General features: G+C 39.2%; 1 protein-coding gene across 1 annotated transcript; it reads right to left on the bottom strand.

The window, feature by feature from the left end:
- Window positions 1–276: 276 nt before the first annotated feature.
- On the bottom strand, window positions 277–17,029 carry LOC118845571 (casein kinase 2 subunit alpha' interacting protein). Its single transcript, XM_036753548.1, has 4 exons — window positions 16,765–17,029; window positions 9,102–9,168; window positions 2,515–2,572; window positions 277–2,123 (listed from the first exon to the last, which is right to left on the bottom strand). The coding sequence occupies exons 1-4, from the start codon at window positions 16,873–16,875 to the stop codon at window positions 698–700; spliced, it is 1,662 nt and encodes a 553-aa protein (XP_036609443.1). The 5' UTR covers window positions 16,876–17,029; the 3' UTR covers window positions 277–697.
- Window positions 17,030–17,841: the final 812 nt, after the last annotated feature.

A 17,841-nucleotide genomic window follows, 5' to 3' on the forward strand; every position in this document is an offset into this window, starting at 1 on the left:
GGGGAAAGCGGTGAATTTGGATTAGAAAAAAAATTACTCAATGCAGTCTATATTTTAAAAGCATTTAATATCTTCTTCATTCATTGTTCATTCAAACAGGACTTCAATTCAAACCTCTGCCCCGTGTGAGGAACAGTCTATTCCTCCTGGTGAAATCCTGAAAATGCAGATTGGGCAATATCACTGGAGTAGACATTAGTCTTAAACAGTCCTCAGGAAGAGTAAGAAAAAAAAGCACACTGGGAAGAGAATGCTGAATATGGAAGCACTGAGATGTGTGGGTATAGGCTTTATTTGTCCAGAACTGACACTAGAGATAATAATCAACAGTAAGCTTACAGATTCAATAAGCATTCTTTATAAAGCCCCATGAAGCAAGAAAATTTAAAAATACATTCACATATGAAATAATATATTCTTTGTATTATTACAAAAGAGGCAAAGAATGTAGTATTTGGTTTCATTCATTCCGAATTGAATTTGTCTGACTAGAAGCTAGAAGGTGGGTGGGGGGGATGGAAGGGAGAATATGGACATTGTTTTTCCTGATTATTAGGAAGGTCACTAATAACTCAGTCACTTCTAACCCCCCAAAGGAAAGCGCTAGAATATGAATAAAAAAGAAATGTGTCGTAAACCCCATCACATTTCAGAGATTCATGAGGGGGTACAAATATTTTTTTAAGGAGAAAAGATGTTAATTTAATTTGAAAATGTTATTTTGAAATTTTTCCAGGACTGCTTTGAGAAAGGTCCCAGATCCTGTTGGTGCTTTTGCTCTAGGTGGTTTTTTGGTGGTGTTATTTGCAAGCATTTTCCCTCCTGAGGGCTGGTGTCTTTCAGAGATTCTTCTTTCTCTTGCTTGGTAATCTTTGCTGTAGATAAAGTCAAGCCAATAGACTCCTGGAGGCAGTCGCTGGTAAATAAATGATTCAAAGGACACACAGTCTGAGAAAGAAGATGATGGAGAGAAGGGGGAAGATGAGGAAGAGGAAAGTGAAGAAGGTGGATACTGAGGTAGAGGTCCAGTCATTGTTTTTATATAAAGCAGCCATTTAACACCCTGGAACTGGTGGTTGATACTCTGGGGTTGAATAGCAGGAGTCACCGTTTGTATTGCAGAGGTAGAAGCCTGGAACGTAGTAGTAGCCCCAGCGAGGACAAGAGCCTCCTGAGCCTCCTGAGTCTCCTGAGCCTCCTGAATCTCCTGAGCCTCCTGACTCCTCTCTCCCTCAGGTGTGATCAAAATGTCATATTCTTCTTCAGGGGCCTGAGAGTGCTGCTCTTCATAACTAGGACTTGGAAGGCAAGGAATGGAGCTTGGTTTTGGTTGTGGAACTTGGAGAACTAACCTCACACCCATTTCCCCCTCAGAACCAGGCAGAGGTGTGGGTATAGCCAGTAATTTTGCTCCATTAGGATCTTTTCTTCCCTTAACGTGAGAACAGCCATATCGGATCCAGGAGGCACAAACTAAGCAGACTGTATAAGTTGATGACAGACGTGGGCCGGGCTGAGGATTAGGACGCCCCCTCATCCACCTCAGGAGGATCTGTTTTCGGATGTCTCTGTGGATTCTGCTCTGGGGGATGGAACTGACTATGTTCTTAACAATTTCATTAGGGATAATCATACCATCCACTATACATGGCTTCAGGTAAAATAAACTCCACGAAGGCTCTCGATTAGGCATGACCTTGGACTGTTTGGGGCTTTGTAGAATCTTAACCTGGTGCTTGGACTTCAGTGGAGCCATGGCCCAATGTTTAAGGTATGATGTTGACCTAGCTTGATGACAGAGGCAGAGTGTTGGGGTAGACATGAACCTGGGGTGTTTAGTGCAGGGTAAATGTGCAATCTGGCAGGTATGACTCGGTGATGTTACTTGGTGGAGTCTTTTCTGAGAGTGCTTACCTTGGGGATATGATGCTTTAATACCTCTTAGACCTCTTAACAAGACCTGGAAGTCCAAAGATCCCTTTAAATATCTCCTTTGCCAACCTTTTTTACTTCCACCTAGTAATTGTCCTCCTACCACAGGATAACAGCGGGAATAAGATGGTGGATGGCAACTTAGCTCTGTTCCCCTGGTTTTGTTGATCGACTTGTCAATAAACTTCTTCCTGAAGTAGCAAAGAGGGAAAACATTAAAAGGTCAGAGACTGACAGCTGAACCAAAAGGAGGTAACACATAATTCAGCAGGATATCAGCTGAACCAGAAAGTGATGTGTTCCAGAAACTAACCTGAAAATTCAAATGGAAAATGTTTCATTAATTAATAACCCAAAGAGAGGAAATGTGAATCTAGAAAGTCATGAGAAAACATTCATTTTGAAAGAAGGATACCATTCATGAGCACCCAGGCCTTAAATAAAAGCCTATGGGGTCATAGGTCATGTACACTCTTAACATCCATTAACAATACTGGTTTCTATGGTTCATTAACTATACTGGTCCTTGCGAAAACTGGGACCCATTGGAATAGTGGTAAGGCAAGGGAATTTCTACATTACCTTTCTATCCTTTTATTTAAGGATTGTAGCCTCCAGGTTTTCTCAGCAACACAGGGTCCTGAAAGAGACCAACACGATGTGAGCTGAAAAGAATTTATTGACCTTTACTGAGGCTGTGTGTGTAAGATCAAAGGTATAAGAGAAACACAAGTAACATGTATAGGGAAGGCAACTTCAGAAAAGTGAGAAATGGAATGGGAAGCATTTGAAGGGAACTATAACAGAAAACTTGCCATACAAGGTCAATGGACCATAAGCCATTACGGGACCCACCATCATCAAGTGCCTTCTGAACATCGCCACCTGATATCCTATAGTTGTGTTAAACTCTACAAGTCCACAACAAAACTCACTTTCTTTCTTCTTATATATGAAGTAAGATTAATTCTGACTCAAACTAGTATGATAGCTGAGTTTTGAGATTGGAATGAAATGAAGCACTCACAGAACAATGTTTCTGAAAGTTAACAAAAGGACATTTATTCAGCCCTAGGCAAGTGAAGAATATTTAGGGGAGAAAAGAAAGCACTTCAGTGAAGATACAGCACTGATTCAGTTAAGCATAGCTTCTCTCTACCAGCTGCTGGCTGGAAGTCTTAGGGAAGAAACAGGCGATTCCTTGTGCCTTGACTTTTGGTACCTAGCCTACCCATGAAGTTACATAAAAATGGCCTGAACCATTAGCTCCCTGAGCCAAGTAAGTATTGGGTTGAGTATGGTTTGAGAACAGTTTCAATAAATTATAAGGAAACATGTGCCTGGCCTTCATGGGACAAGGCCTTACAATATTATTGCTTACCATGGTCAAAAACCTACCCCTTTCTTCCTAACTTTCCTATTTCTGCCATACGCATGAATATCACAACCAGTAACCTAAATTCTTAAACTCAAGGTCATGGCTTGACTCCTTAACTCAACTCATCTCCCATATCCTTATTTGGCAACTCTTGGCAATAATACCTAACATCTTTGACATGCATCCTTCCTTCTATACTGTCTTAGTTCAGGCCTTCATCATCTCTTATTGCAGCTTCTATAATAGCCTTCTGAAGGGTCCCCTCCCACCTCCAGTCTATGCTTTTTTAATCCCTCTTTCGTAAGATTGCCAAACATTCCTGAAGTAAAGGTCTGGTCAGGGCACTTCCTTATCAAAGAAGCTCTAGTGGTTTCTTAATGCCATTAGGATAACATTTCTAAACTACATTCTACTCCTTGACAATTTAAAACCCTTCAGATGGCTGTAGTTTAACAGCCTACCTTTCAAGACCTTTTGAACATTCTGTTACTCCCCTTCATACACTCTATATTCTAGCCCAAGCAGTCAGCTTTGCTGGTGGTTCCTTGTACATATCATTCTATCTCCCACCTCCCAGCCTTTGCACAAGTTGTACCCCCCTTTTCTTAGAACACTTCACCTCATCATTATAAGCTCTTCTTCCTGCAATTTCTATTTCCCTTTAAGTTTAAGCTAAGGTACTGCTCTCCTATAAAATATATTTCCTGATCCCCTTCTAGTAACTTTCTTCCACCCTCCAGGAATCACTTTGTCTTTTTCTGTGAGTATGTGGCTTTCCTCAGAAGTATGGTTATTGTCCTTCATGTTCTAAGAGGACCAAAATGGCATCAACATGTTGTGGTCAAGGTACAGTGTGTCTGACTGTGGCTGATCAAAGCAATATGACCTCAGAAGGTTCTACCACAGGTCAGGCGCAGATAGTTCATATGAATATTTGGAGTGGAGATGTTTCTAAATCTTCACATCTCACAATTCTTTGGGGCTACTACAAATCTGCTTTGTTTATAAAGCACAGTACCTTCTTTGATGTGGGTAAGCTACGCTGGAAGGTCCTAGGCCAGTGGTTCCCATGTCTCACAAATGATTCCAAAGTTCTTCAGAGAGATCTTGAGAGTGCCCTTGTATTGCTTCTTCTGGCCTTTGTGGGAGTTCTCCATAAAATAGTTTTTTAGGCAAATATATGTTCCACATTCAAGCAATGTGGCCAGCTTATAAAAGTTGCATTCTCTGCAGTAGAATTTGAATGCTTGGCAGTTTAGCTTGAGAAAGAACTTCAGTGTCCAATACCTTATCCTGGCAGGTGACCTGTGGAATTTTCCCAAGACAATTCTAATGGAAGCAATCCAGTTTCCTGGCATAGCTCTGGTATGTTGTCCAGGTTTCACAGGCAGACAATGAGGTTGGCACAATAGCTCTGTAGACCTTCAATTTGGTAGGTAGCCTAATACATCTTTTCTCTCCTGCACTTTCCTTCATAGCCTCCTAAATACTGACCTACCTCTGGCAATGCATGCATCAACCTCATCATCTATCTGGAAATCCCTGAAAAGTATGCTGCCAAGGTAAGTGAGCTTATACACAGCATTCAAAATGTCTCCATTTGCTGTAACCAAAGGATCCATGTATGGATGGTGCAGTGCTGGCTGGCAGGAGAACTTCTGTTTCCTTGGGGTTGATTGTCAGGCCAAAATTAGCACAAGTGGCAGATAATGATTCTGTACTCTGTTGCATCTAAGCCTTAGAGGCTCCATTGAATGCACGATCATCTGCACATTAACTCTTTTCTATTTTAATTTTGTAACCTTTTCAAGTTAAATAATTTACTGTTAGTGCAGTAGCTGACCTTGATGCTGTTTTTATCCTCAGTGAAGGTGTCTGACAACATTATGGAAAATATCATAATATAAAGCATGGGAACAAGCCCACAGTCCTTCTTCACTCCATTGGTGACTGGAAAGTGTGAGAGTATCATTCATTATCCGGAACTTATGAAAGCATGCCACCATGAAACTGGCTTACAATACTGATGAACTTTTCCGGGCAACCAAATTTTGCCATAATTTTCCACAAGGCCTCATGACTGACAGTATCAAAGGCCTTGGGCTACAAACATTACGTATAGACCTCTGTTCGGCTCCTAGCATTTCTTCTGGAGTTTTCAGGGAACACCATGTGTACTATTTCTTAGCCCTTTATAAAGCCACACTGGCTCTCAGGTAGATGACCATCTTCCAGATGAAGGATCAGCTCATTAAGGAGGACTCTTGTAAGAGACCCCCTTGTGCTTATCACAGAATAACCTATTTCCTTTTCCTCTGTAGAGATAAATGATGAAGACATCCTTGAACTCCTGTAGGATAACTTCCTCTTGCCATGTAACCTACAAGATTTCAGTCAGCTTTTGTGTGAGCAGTGGATCCCCACCCTAGTAAATCTCAGCTGGAATAGAATACATACCAGGTGCTTTGCCACATGAGAGGACCCTAATGGTATTAAAAATCTCTTCTTCAGTTGGAAATTTGGCTATAGAGGGAGACTTCAATCTGGATAAATACAGTCATTGGCTTCAGCATTGGTTCATGAGGTCTGGCAAGAACACTATGGAGGTGTTCAGCCATCTCTCCAGGATCATGTCCTTATCACTAATCAATGTGGCTCCATCATCACTGAGTAGTTGAGATGCACCATAGGTCTTTGGCCCATAAATAGCTTTTAGGGCATTATAAAAGCACTTTGGATTGTTACTATCAGCATAAAACTGAATTTCATCTGCCTTCCTACTGAGCCCCAAATCCTGCATATCTCTCTAAGCTTTGTTTGCACTTTACCTTAATGGAATTGAATGTTGCCTTCTTAGAGACAAACTATCCTGCTGGTAAACTCTGTGGAGTTCTCATTTTTTGTTTAACAGCTTCTGAATTTCTCCATTGTTTTCATCAGACCAACATTGAAGTTTGTGAGTATTCTGACCCAAATGAGTAAAATGTACAGCAGATCTCTGAAAGCTGCCCAGTCCTTTTCTACTCCACTTCTGCCCATTGTGTGATGGGTCAGCTTTCTCTCCAAGTTAGCAACAAATTGTTCATGTTAGGAGAAGCACTATAATTTGTTGACATTAAGTCTTCTGGTAATCATCTTGCCTTCAGGCTGCCACCTTTGTTGAATGCAAATGTTTAGCTTGGAGAGGATGTCTATGATTGGTCATTCTGCACCATACATTGCCTCTGTCCCTCTCACATCCTGTCTGTCTCTTCTCCTTACAATGACATAGTCCAGGGCTGTCCAACCTTAGGTTTTTATTGAAACAATAGACAATATATTTTGATTTGCCATTTTAGTGAGAGCTCTGTGGTAGCTTGGCTTTGTTTACTGAGGCATTTATGTAAATTTCTATACTTGTAGGCGCTGCATATATCTCACTGGCATGGGCCACACTTTGGACAGCCCTGACATAGTCTATTGAATGCCAACATTTGCTGCAAAGGGGCATCCAAGAAGTTTTATTGTGTTTAGGTAAATAGAGGATAGTGTTGGTGCTGAGAAGGTCATGAGAGGCACAAGTCTTCAATAGAAAGGGACCATTGCTGTTGTTTCTGATTCCATTCCTCCCAAGGACTCTTTGCCGTGTTGGATAGTCTATGTTTGCTCAGGGATTAGTCACCCAGAATTACAAGTTTATCTTCTTCTCAGCACGTTGTTGATGAGGGTTTCCCAGTATTCATAAATCTTTTCTTTGACCCCATCAGGGTTCATCATGGTGGGAGTGTACACACAGAAAATGGTGGCATGGCACTTTCCTACAAGTGGCAATCACATTGTCATGATCCTATCATTCACTTTTTTAGGAGGCATACAAGCTTGTTGACTAGAGTAGATTTGATTGTGAAACTTGTGCCAGCTTCATGGCACTCCGTATCACTGCAGCCACTCCAGAAAAACAGGTATCCAGCTCTACCTTTGGTAAACTGGCCTTCATTTGCCTGCCATGTTTTGCTCAGGGCTGCTACTTGGATGAGATAGCTGCTGAGTTCTCTTGCAACAAGAGCTGTTTGCCTTTCAGGTCCACTGGATTTCATGAGGTCCATAAGCATCTGCATGTTCCACGTACCATTGGTGAATGGAATCATCTTCACAAAAGTTTTTGTACATCTTTTTATGTTTTGACCACAAGATAAGATACCCATCTGCTGCAATAAGCAGGCCAGGGTTAAGTTTAGGTGACAATTTTTAGGGCACCTTTTCTAGCCCCTTCTGTCATGTTAGGAAGTAAACAGTAAGGTCCTTAAAATAGACTGTTCAAAGCAGATTTCAAAAAAATGTGGAAAGACTTACATGAACCAATGTAAAGTGAAGTGAACAGAACCAGAACATTGTACACAGTAACAGCAACATTATATGATGATTAACTTAGCTCTTCTTAGCAATACAATGATCCAAGATAATTCCAAAGGACTCATGATGGAAAATGTTACCATATCAAGAGAAAAAACTGATGTAGTTTGAATGCAGATTGAAACATGCTATTTTCACTTTATATATTTGTGTGTGTGTGTGTGTATGTGTGTGATTGATTTTCCCCCTTTTGGTCTGTTTCTTCTCTCACAAAATGACTAATTATGAAAATATGTTTACATAACTGCACATATAATAATCTATATCAAATGGCACTTTCCTACAAGGGGCAATCACGTTGTCATGAGCTTGTCATTCACTTTTTTAGGAGGCATACAAGCTTGTTGACTAGGGTAGATTTGATTGTGAAACCTGTGCCAGCTTCGTGGCACTCCCTATCACTGCAGCCACTCCAGAAAAACAGGTATCCAGCTCCAACTTTGGTGAACTGGCCTTCATTTGCTTGCCAAAGCGAAGGGAGAAAATGTGGAACTCAACATTTTTAAAAACCATGTAACTGGAAAAAATCAAGCACTATTTTAAAAAAAAGGCTGCTCAGGCACCCAAGGGGCTGCCACATCTGATGCTGCTTCAGTCTAGTAAGAAGATGACCCTATGCCCTGGGCTGCCTGTGTGCAGGGTTGTGATTATAGCTCCCAGGGTATTTGCGTCTGTAGCTTCATCCTTTGCCCGCTGACATAGGACTTCAAGGTAGGTAAAAATGGTAAAATGGTATGAGTGATGTCCCTTGACTCGAGCATAAATTGGATTTAAGTGAAGCAGAGTTGTGCAAAGTTGTCCAAAGTCATCAAAGTGCAGAAGTCAAGATGATCGGCAGTAGTCCAGCATGCAGTGGATGATCTTGGCATCATTGATATCTGAACAAGTCTAAGCCCTCCACAGCATCTGCTTCTGCCACTTTTATAAGGCCTTTGAAACAAATTGTTCTTATCTGCCCATCCCATCAGGGAAATTCTTCATGTGTTTGGTGTATACATCCCCCTAGTTCACCAACAGGTTTGAGGCCTGTTGGTTACCTGGAATCTGGTTTAGCCTGTCTGCAGAGATGATTTTACTGGGGTGTGCATGCTACAGCTTCTTGGAGCCACAGGTGAGTGACACCAAAGGTGGAAGAGAAACCCAGAAAAGGGCTTGGCAAGACCTCACACCAGTCCTGAATACCTCATACACCCAGAAGTGATATAAGTTCTTTGAGGGCAGGAATTACTTTCATTTAGTCTTTACATCTCTGATACCTGCATATAAGGGGTACTTAATAAACTTTTGCTGAATTGAATTAACCATGGGGGCAAAATGTCTAAGTGGATTTTTCAGTAGCTAGGAAATATAAGAAAAGATGAGAAAAGAAGCTTTTGAGGCTGAAAACCTGAGTTCTCACCATCAGGCAGTTTCTTCCATCTTCTTTCCTTCAATCTCTTACAGATGTTTTCTTCAGGAAATAAGACCTATTAAAATAAAAGTACAAAGTGTCCAGAGGCCACTTTTTTAAAAAAAATAAGTTTATTTATTTTTAGTTTTCATCATTCACTTCCATAAGTTTTACATTTTCTCCCCCTCCTTTCCCCCTCCCACTCTCCAAGACGACATGCAATACGTATACCTTCCTATTAAACATATTTTCACATTAGTCATGTTGAAAGGAATAATTAGAACACATGGGAGTAACCATGAGAAAGAAAACCATAAGACAAAACAAAACAGAAGAAAATAGTCTGCTTCAATCTGCATGTAGACTCCATGTTTCTTTTTTCTGGATGTGGATGATTTGATATTTTCCTTCATGAGTCTTGGAATTGTTTTAGGCCCTTGCATTGCTGAGAAGAACTAAGTCTATCAAAGTCAGTCATTGCACAGTGTGGCTGTTACTGTGTACAATGTCCTCCTGGTTCTGCTCACTTCACTCAGCATCAATTCACATAAGTCTTTCCAGATTTTGCTGAAGTCTGCCTGCTTTCTTATTTCTTATTTCTTATAGCACAATAGTATTCCATTACATTCATATATCACAACTTGTTCAGCCATTCCCCAATTAATAGGCATCTCCTCAATTTCCACTTCTTGGCCACCACAAAAAGAGCTGCTATAAATATTTTTGTACATGTGGGTCCTTTTCCCATTTTTATGATCTCTTTGGGATACAGCCCTAGAAGTGGTATTGCTGGGTCAAAGGGTATGCACATTTTTATAGCCCTTCAGGCATAGTTCCAAAATGGCTGATCCGTAATGGCTGGATCAGTTCACAATTCCACTAACAATGAATTAGTATTCCAATTTTCCCTCATTTTCTCTATTTATCACTTTCCTATTTTGTCATGTTAGCCACTCTGATAGGTGTGAAGTAGTACATTAGAGCTGTTTTGATTTGCATTTCTCTAATCAATAGTGATTTAGAGCATTTTTCTTATGACTACAGTTTTCATTTCTTCCTCTGAAAACTGCCTGTTCATATCCTTTAACCATTTATCAATTGAGGCAGAGGCCACTTTTAAAGACTCCAAGTTCGTACTCTACATCTGGGTTCAACTCTTTGGAGTGCATTTTTTAACTGTCCCTATTATGCTTCACATCAGTGAGATCCCTAATATATTAATGTTGTTTTATAATTATTTTATTTAGCTGAAGCCCACAATTAACTAAAACTGGTCAAATGTGAGGTGGGTGAGTACTGAATTTAGAATCACAAGGCCTGACTTCAAATCCTATCTTTAACTCTTGTCCCTCACGGGGCAAGTCACTTAAATTTTTCTGGACCAGTTTCATCTGTAAAATGAAGAGGTTGACCTTAGAGGTTCCCTTTCTTGCTCTAGTCTAATCTTATCACATTTCTCAGGTCCCTAGTTTCCTTATCTATAAAACAAGAGGATTAGATTAGATTATCTTCAATATTCCATGATTCCATAGACCACTGAAGACAATAGAAAAACTTTTGTCTTTCTTTTCTTTATTTGTGTATTTTATTTTCTTTATTTGTTCCTTATTCAGAGCAAGAAGAAAACAAGGAATTAAAAGGACTATTGCTTAGGAAGCGATATATAGATTAAAAAGACAATAGAAAGAAAGTAGAATTATTCATCCTCTGCTTTTACAGAATTAATCATGCTTCTTTACTAAAGAAGATATTGTTTAAACTGGAAAAGGTAGATGGGGCATAGTAATGAGGGAATTGAAGCCTAAGTGACCTAGACACAGTAAACATACATGCCTAGCTACCTTAAATGAGTTAAAAGCTGAGACTCCTGGTGTTCTTAGATACTCACAAATGCAGACGGACGAACTTAAGTTACTTGATAAATGGCTGGACTCACACAAGAATCAATCAATAAAAACATTTATTAAATCCTTACTATTTGCCAGCAACTGTGTTAAATACCATAAATGCAAATAAAAGTAAAATAAATCCTTGCTCTCAATGAGCTCAACCATTCTAACAAGGTACACAATATAAATAACTAGGTACAGACCCATGTGCATGAAGTATGATGAGAAGTAATCTCAGAAAAGACACTAGAAGCTATGGGGACTGGAAAAGACCTCTTGCAGAAAATAAGATTTAAGCTGAGACCTGAAGAAAGCCTGGGAAACCAAGGCAAAGTCACATAGATGGGGATTAGATATGTTCTGCTTGTGCCCTGAGGACAGATCTAGAAGCAATGGCTAGAATTGGTGAGGCAGATTTCAGGCTAACAATTTCTAATAGTACTAAATAAAGGCATGCTGGTTAGCCTCAGGAGATAGTGAGCTCCCCACAGGTCTTCAATTGAAGCAAATTTTAGATGGTGACTTGTTAGTGAAATCCTAGTGTGGGATTGGGGAAAATATTCTTAGTCATGAGCAGACTGGACTACCTCTGGCTCTCAAGGCCTATTTTAACTGAGATTCTGTCTTTCTGGTTGCCTAAGACCTTCTCTACTTGATACATGGTTTAATTTTTCAAAATCAGCTCAGATTCAGACTTGACTCAGACCTCATAAAAGCACCCATGTTACCCACATTTTATAGACAAGTGAAGTAAAGTAAAGGTTATTTGAAAATTTTGTGATATTGTAGCCCAGCGGACTTTATCAGGGAGGTCCATGAAATATTTTTTTTCAATAACTATTTCAATATACTGTAACTGGTTTCCCTTGTCATTCCATGTACTTTATTTTGTGCATTCAAAAACACTATTCTTAGGAATCATCCATAGTATCCAGACTGCCAATGGGGTCCATGACACAAAAAAAGAGTTATGAATTCCTGGCTCTAGCTAATTTGAAATAAATTGCAAGCTCTCTCTCATATTCTCCATTCTTTCCTGTGATAATGCCACCACCCTGCACAGACCCTCACTCATTTCACCTTAACGCTAAGCTATTATAATTACCACCTTCTGGTTGGTATACCTGCCTCCATTTTCCTTACTCCAATCAGTCACACCAAAATCATCTTCTTAAAACGCAGTTTTGACCATTTTAACTCTCTTAATAAATTCTAGTGGCTACACATAAACTCCAAGATCAAATACAAAATGTTATTTGGCTTTTAAAACCCTTCATAGCCTGGTCTCCTGTTGCCTTTTAAGTCCTCTGAGATTTCTCTCCCTTCCACATAATCTAAGATCTAATGACACTAGCCTCCTGTTCTTTCCACAAAGATACTCTATCTCCTGACTGAATTTTCACTGGCTGTCTATCATGCATGTTATGCTTCCTCTCCTTTCTCTGATTCTTGGTTTCCCTGGCTTCCTTCAAACCCAGCTACAATCCCGCCTTCTGCAAGATACCTTTCCTTGTCCTCCTTAAGGCTAGTAGTGCCTTGCCTCTGAAATAACCATTAATTTAATTTACCCTGTATATATTATATCTTGCATGTACACAGAGTTTTTGCACATTGTCCCCTCTATTAGAATATGTTGCTTAATGACAGCAATTAAGCCTAGCACTCAACGCTATTCTTGGCACAAATTAAGCATTTGATAAATATTTATTGGCTTGACATGACCTAAAATAGTGTATCTTTTTGAAAGAAAAGGAATGATGCAATAATGATGCAGATTCCCTCGGCTTCACCATAAAGTCCTTCTGCTTTCCAGAGGCCTTCCTTTTCAGAAGTTAATTCAAAGCTGCCATTGAGATTTGTGAGGGATTCAGAAGGAAGTTGCTCTGCAGCTCTTAAGGACCTAGAACCTAAGAGCTGCCTTTGTATCGGATTGAGAACTGTCTGCTACTTCCACTGTAGAAATCAAACTTCTATCCTTTTTCTGCTACTATTCTTGTCCACAAAAAGTTGGATTACTGAGACAAAATCATGATAACAGACCAGAATGGAAATGAGATCCACCTGAAACCTGCCATGCATAGCCCTGGCTGGGAGTCACACCTTAATGCCTAATAAAAGCCTATGGAATTAATAACATCCTTTATTGGAGTTATCTCAGAGATATAAGCATGACCTAACTAACTATACCTTGGTAGTTTTTGAGCTAAGAAAAGAACTGAATATTTCCTTTGGAATTATTATTGTTTACATGTACTATTAGGGAAGAGTAAGATAGTTAGTCAGCTAGCATGTATTTATGAAGCACCTACTACATGCCAGGCACTCTCCTAAGCCCTGGGGATAAAAAGAAAGGCAAACCAAAATAAAACAGTTCCTATCCAAGGAGCTCACAGTCTAATGGAAAGCACAGCAGTTTGGAGAAAGGATGGACAAATCCTAACCAAGTCCTCCCTCTTCTCCACTCTCCATTTCTGTTGAAGGGGCCACCACCCTTCCAGCCATTTGGATTTTCAATATTGGGGGTCATCTTCAGTTCTTGACTCATCTTCACCACCATTGCTGAGTCAGCTGCAAAGTTTTATCTCAAAATCTATTCTCTTTTCTAAAATCAGACTGCCATTCTTGTTCAGATTCTCATTATCTCTCTCACTTGTACTATTGCAACAGACTCCTAATTAGAATTCTGATTTCCAGTCAGGCAGTCAGATCTTTCATAAAACCACAAAAGAATCTTCCCAAAACTTTACCAGCAATGTTATTTCCCTTAAATACCCTCTATGGTTCCTTACTGCCTCTATGATACATACTCCTAAACTTTTCATTTAAAACCCTTAAGATTATCATTTTGTTTTTCAGTCTTGCTCTTTTCTTAACATCACAAGGAGATATTCAGGCATGGTAGATTGTAGTATAGGAAATTACTGTGATATTAAAAAATACATCAAACACTACTTTAAAGTAATTTTCTTTTTTGGATTGGACATGCATCCATTTCATCCATGTGTATTTGTTTAAGAAACTCCCAGTAAGAGAAATTCCTTTATGTACTAAATTTTAGGTTGCCAGTGGATCACATGACCTAGTATCTCATTGGTGAGATTTGAACCTAAGTCTTCCTAAGTTGGAAGCTGGCTCTCTAATGCCACAGTTGCCTTAAAAAAAATAAAATAAAACGTAAGATTTGATCATCTACAGACTCTCCTCTTTAGTTTCTCTTTAACTGGTTATTTTCTTCCCTCTTCCATTATTGTAAATGTATATATATACATATATATATGTATATGTATATATATGTATATGTATATATACCTAAGAGAAATGAACCAACTGAGATAAACAAAACCCATTCCATTTAGAAATAGAGCATTCTCACCAGAGAAGATTATGTTCCAGGATATAGAGAAAACTAGACACACACTTCTTCCTCAGACACCTGTACCAACTGGGGCTGAGCCTGTGATGCCATCTTATTCACAGGACCTAAGATCATCCTGACATCATAGAGCTGCCCATTGTCAACTGGCAGTCAGAGTTATCTCCCTCATCTCTGAGGTACCAGTTATTTGGAACTGACCTTATGCTGCTGGCCCACCAAAAGTCCAACTGTCGTATCTCATAGCTGTATTCTAATACTGGATTCCCATTTTTTTCCTTACCAGTAAGAGGCCCTATTCCTGCCCAGGTACTTTTGGTCCACCTTATGTACATATATTCATAATCGGGCATTTCAGCATAACTTTTGTATACATTTAAGATGAAAAAGGAATGGCAAAAAAGGAAAAAATAACATTATTACATAGAAAATTGAATCCATTTACCTATGTGTGCATATATATCTAGATATAGATATGGATATGTATATAAATATCAGCTAGATGATATAGCAGATTGAGTAAAGATAGTGAAGATAAGAGTCAAGTCGAGAAAACTCGTCTTCCTGCGTTCAAATCTGACCTCAGACACTTAATAGTTGTGTGACCCTCGGTAAGTCACTCAATTCTTGTTTGTCTCAGTTTTCCCATCTATAAAATGATCTGGAGAAGAAAATGGCAAATCATTTTAGTATCTTTGCCAAGAAAATCCCAAATGGGGCCACAAAGAGTTGGACACAACTGAAACAACTCAACAACTACACACTTACATATTTACACAGACACATATATTGTACTGCCTCTATATAACTTATATGTGTATGTGTATATATATATATATATATATAGATATAGATAAAATACTGCCTCTGATAGAAAGATAGGTAAGCTGTTTCAGTTAAAAAGAAAGATAATATCCATCTAGACCTCAATCTAGATTTATCTATATCCATACGTAGATCTAGATGTATAGATATAGTATGTTCTACTGAACATACTCTCCTCCTTCAGCTGCGGTCTCTTGGTTCTTCCTCCAAATTGCTCCTCTACTTTGTTCACTGCTGACTCCTCCTCTTAGGAAATGCTTTATTTGGATCCCCTCCCTCTCCTACCACCATAGTTTTGATGTTGGCCTCCTTATCCTCTTACTCTACACTCTCTCCCTTGGCAATGTATTCATTTCTATGACTTCAATTATCACCTTTAGGCAAATGACTTCCAAATTTATATCACCACTCCTAATATCTCTTCTAAATTCCATACTCATGTTTCCAACTGTCATGGATGTATGTACAAGTGCTTTGTAAACTACAAAGTACTATAGAAATGTAACAACCATTTTTCTGTGAGGTGTAAATTGAAAGCCTGGACAAAAATTATTGTTTCTATGCTTGTTCAGAAAAAACTTAGTTTACTAATTTCTGAAAATCTCACCCAGCAGATAAATAGAAGGCAAGAATTACTAAGGAGGACCGGAAGGTAAAATCTTTTTTGTGTGAACCCTGTGGTTGAAGCACCCTAATTTCAGTCAGCCATATATAGATATATTTGTGAGTCACTGAAAGCATGAGCTCATGTGCCTAGCTAAGGTTTTAGAAGAAACAAAGACTATACAACCTTCAGGAAAACTAAAAACATCCAGATTATGATGAACATTTAGTTAAATCTAGTATCTCAAAGATATTTAACAGCCTTTCTGGTTTTGAAATGCCAAATAATTACTTAACAAGTGAATGTTTTTATCTCCTAGATATCTGGTATTGAATTAAAACAGAATGATTGCTAACACCATGATTTTTGAGTTTTGATACCATTCAATGGGGTGATATAGTATTTTGGGACACCATTCCTTCTCCCCCCAGCATGGCATATCTTTTAAACTAAAGGTACAGATAAATGTCTTCATGTTGTGTTTAATATATTAAGCTCCTTGAAGACAAAGAATCTTTCACTTTTGTCTTTGGACCCCAGTGCCTAGAAACTGACCTTGCTTCATGAGCAGTTAGTAAATATTTATTGAATTTATTTTTTAACTAAAATATAAATGATTTCCATTTTGAGACTATCAGAGATACCACGACATGTCAGAGAACCAGGAACAGAATTCAGTGATCTTGGTCATTTAGGACTCTTTAGAACATATTCCCACAAAAAGTCTTCCTGCTTCCCATTTTCTCCAGTACGGATGTTCTCTTGGCCAGGCTTATGGGACAGCTAGAAGGAAGCTGCTTTCTAGATCTAAGGAAAAAGAGCCTGAGGATTTCTTCTGGCCTGATTTTGAGGACTGGTTGGTCTTTTAAACTGTTTATCTCAAAAGTCTCAGCCCTTTTCTTCCCCCATTTGCTACTAACAATCAATGACACCTTTCCCTTATTCCTCCCTGCCCAGCCCTAAGTCTGAAATATCCCTTACCAGTAGGAGTTTCAAGAAGAGCAAGAAACATGTTACTTCAAACATTCCCAATAGCAGTAACTTCTGCAAATCCAAATCCAAATGACTTTCATGGATGCAAGTCTCCCTCATAGGGGAAAGCTAAAGGGGCTAAGGAGCTTCCAATAGAAGCAAAGCAACTGGAGCAAAATAAGTATCAGAAAAAGAATAGACTTTCCTGAGAGGACTGTGCCCTGAGGATGAGGAAAAAAGTCGATGTGCTTCCTTAAACACCTATACCAGGACTGAGCACTGCAGTTCCCTATCCCAGACAAATGACCTAAGGTCACCCTGACATCATAGAGCAGCAGTAGCCCATTGTTCACAGTAAGAGTCGCACCCTTGGTGGCAGAGTGATTTTGAGAGTGACCATATTTCCTCTCTGTACAACTTATTTAAAAACTTCCACTTAATTTCTTACCAGTGCCTAAATGCTTCCATTTTCTTGATCACCACTACCCTCTACAACTCTAAGATCATCAGTGACTTCCTAATCACCAAATCTAATGACCTTTTTTTTTCTTTCCAGTCATCTTCCTTAAACTCTCTGCATCTTTGGACAATGTAAACCAAAACTATTGAACATGTTCTCTCCTCTTGCAGCTTTTCTTTCTTGGTTCTTGTCCTGAACTGTTCCTCTATTTAAATCATGGCTGACTCCTCTTATTAGGAAATGCTTAATGTGGATGCCCCACCATGGGTCTGATCTTGGCTCCCTTATCCTCTCACTCTGTACTCTCTCCCTTGGCAATTCATTCATTCCTGTGCCTATCACTTTTAGGGAGATGGCTTCCAAATTCATATCTCCACTCCTAATATCTCTTCTAAATTCCCTATTTATGTTTTCAACTGTCAACAGTTCTTCATGAGCTCAAAATTATCCATTAGACTTCTTCCTAGGAGTTGATAAGGGAAGTCAATCAAATGATTGCCAGCACAGATAGACAGAGACAGAGAGACTTTGGTGTGGCAGGTCTTGTTTTGATGTGGGCTTAAAAAATTGTTGAAATACTTGATTTCCCTGCACTCGACAGCTACTGCTTTTAAAATATCTTTGAC

The sequence above is a fragment of the Trichosurus vulpecula genome, chromosome 4 (assembly GCF_011100635.1).
Source record: "Trichosurus vulpecula isolate mTriVul1 chromosome 4, mTriVul1.pri, whole genome shotgun sequence".
Classification (NCBI taxonomy): Eukaryota; Metazoa; Chordata; class Mammalia; order Diprotodontia; family Phalangeridae; genus Trichosurus; species Trichosurus vulpecula.

Coding starts and splice junctions, on each gene's coding strand:
- LOC118845571 (XM_036753548.1), bottom strand. CDS start 16,875: ATGAGGGAGACTTGCATCCATGAAAGTCATTTGGATTTGGATTTGCAG. Junction 9,169..16,764: donor TCTTCTTGAAACTCCTACTG/GTAAGGGATATT, acceptor TTATTTTAATAG/GTCTTATTTCCTGAAGAAAA. Junction 2,573..9,101: donor ATGGAAGAAACTGCCTGATG/GTGAGAACTCAG, acceptor GGTCTCTTTCAG/GACCCTGTGTTGCTGAGAAA.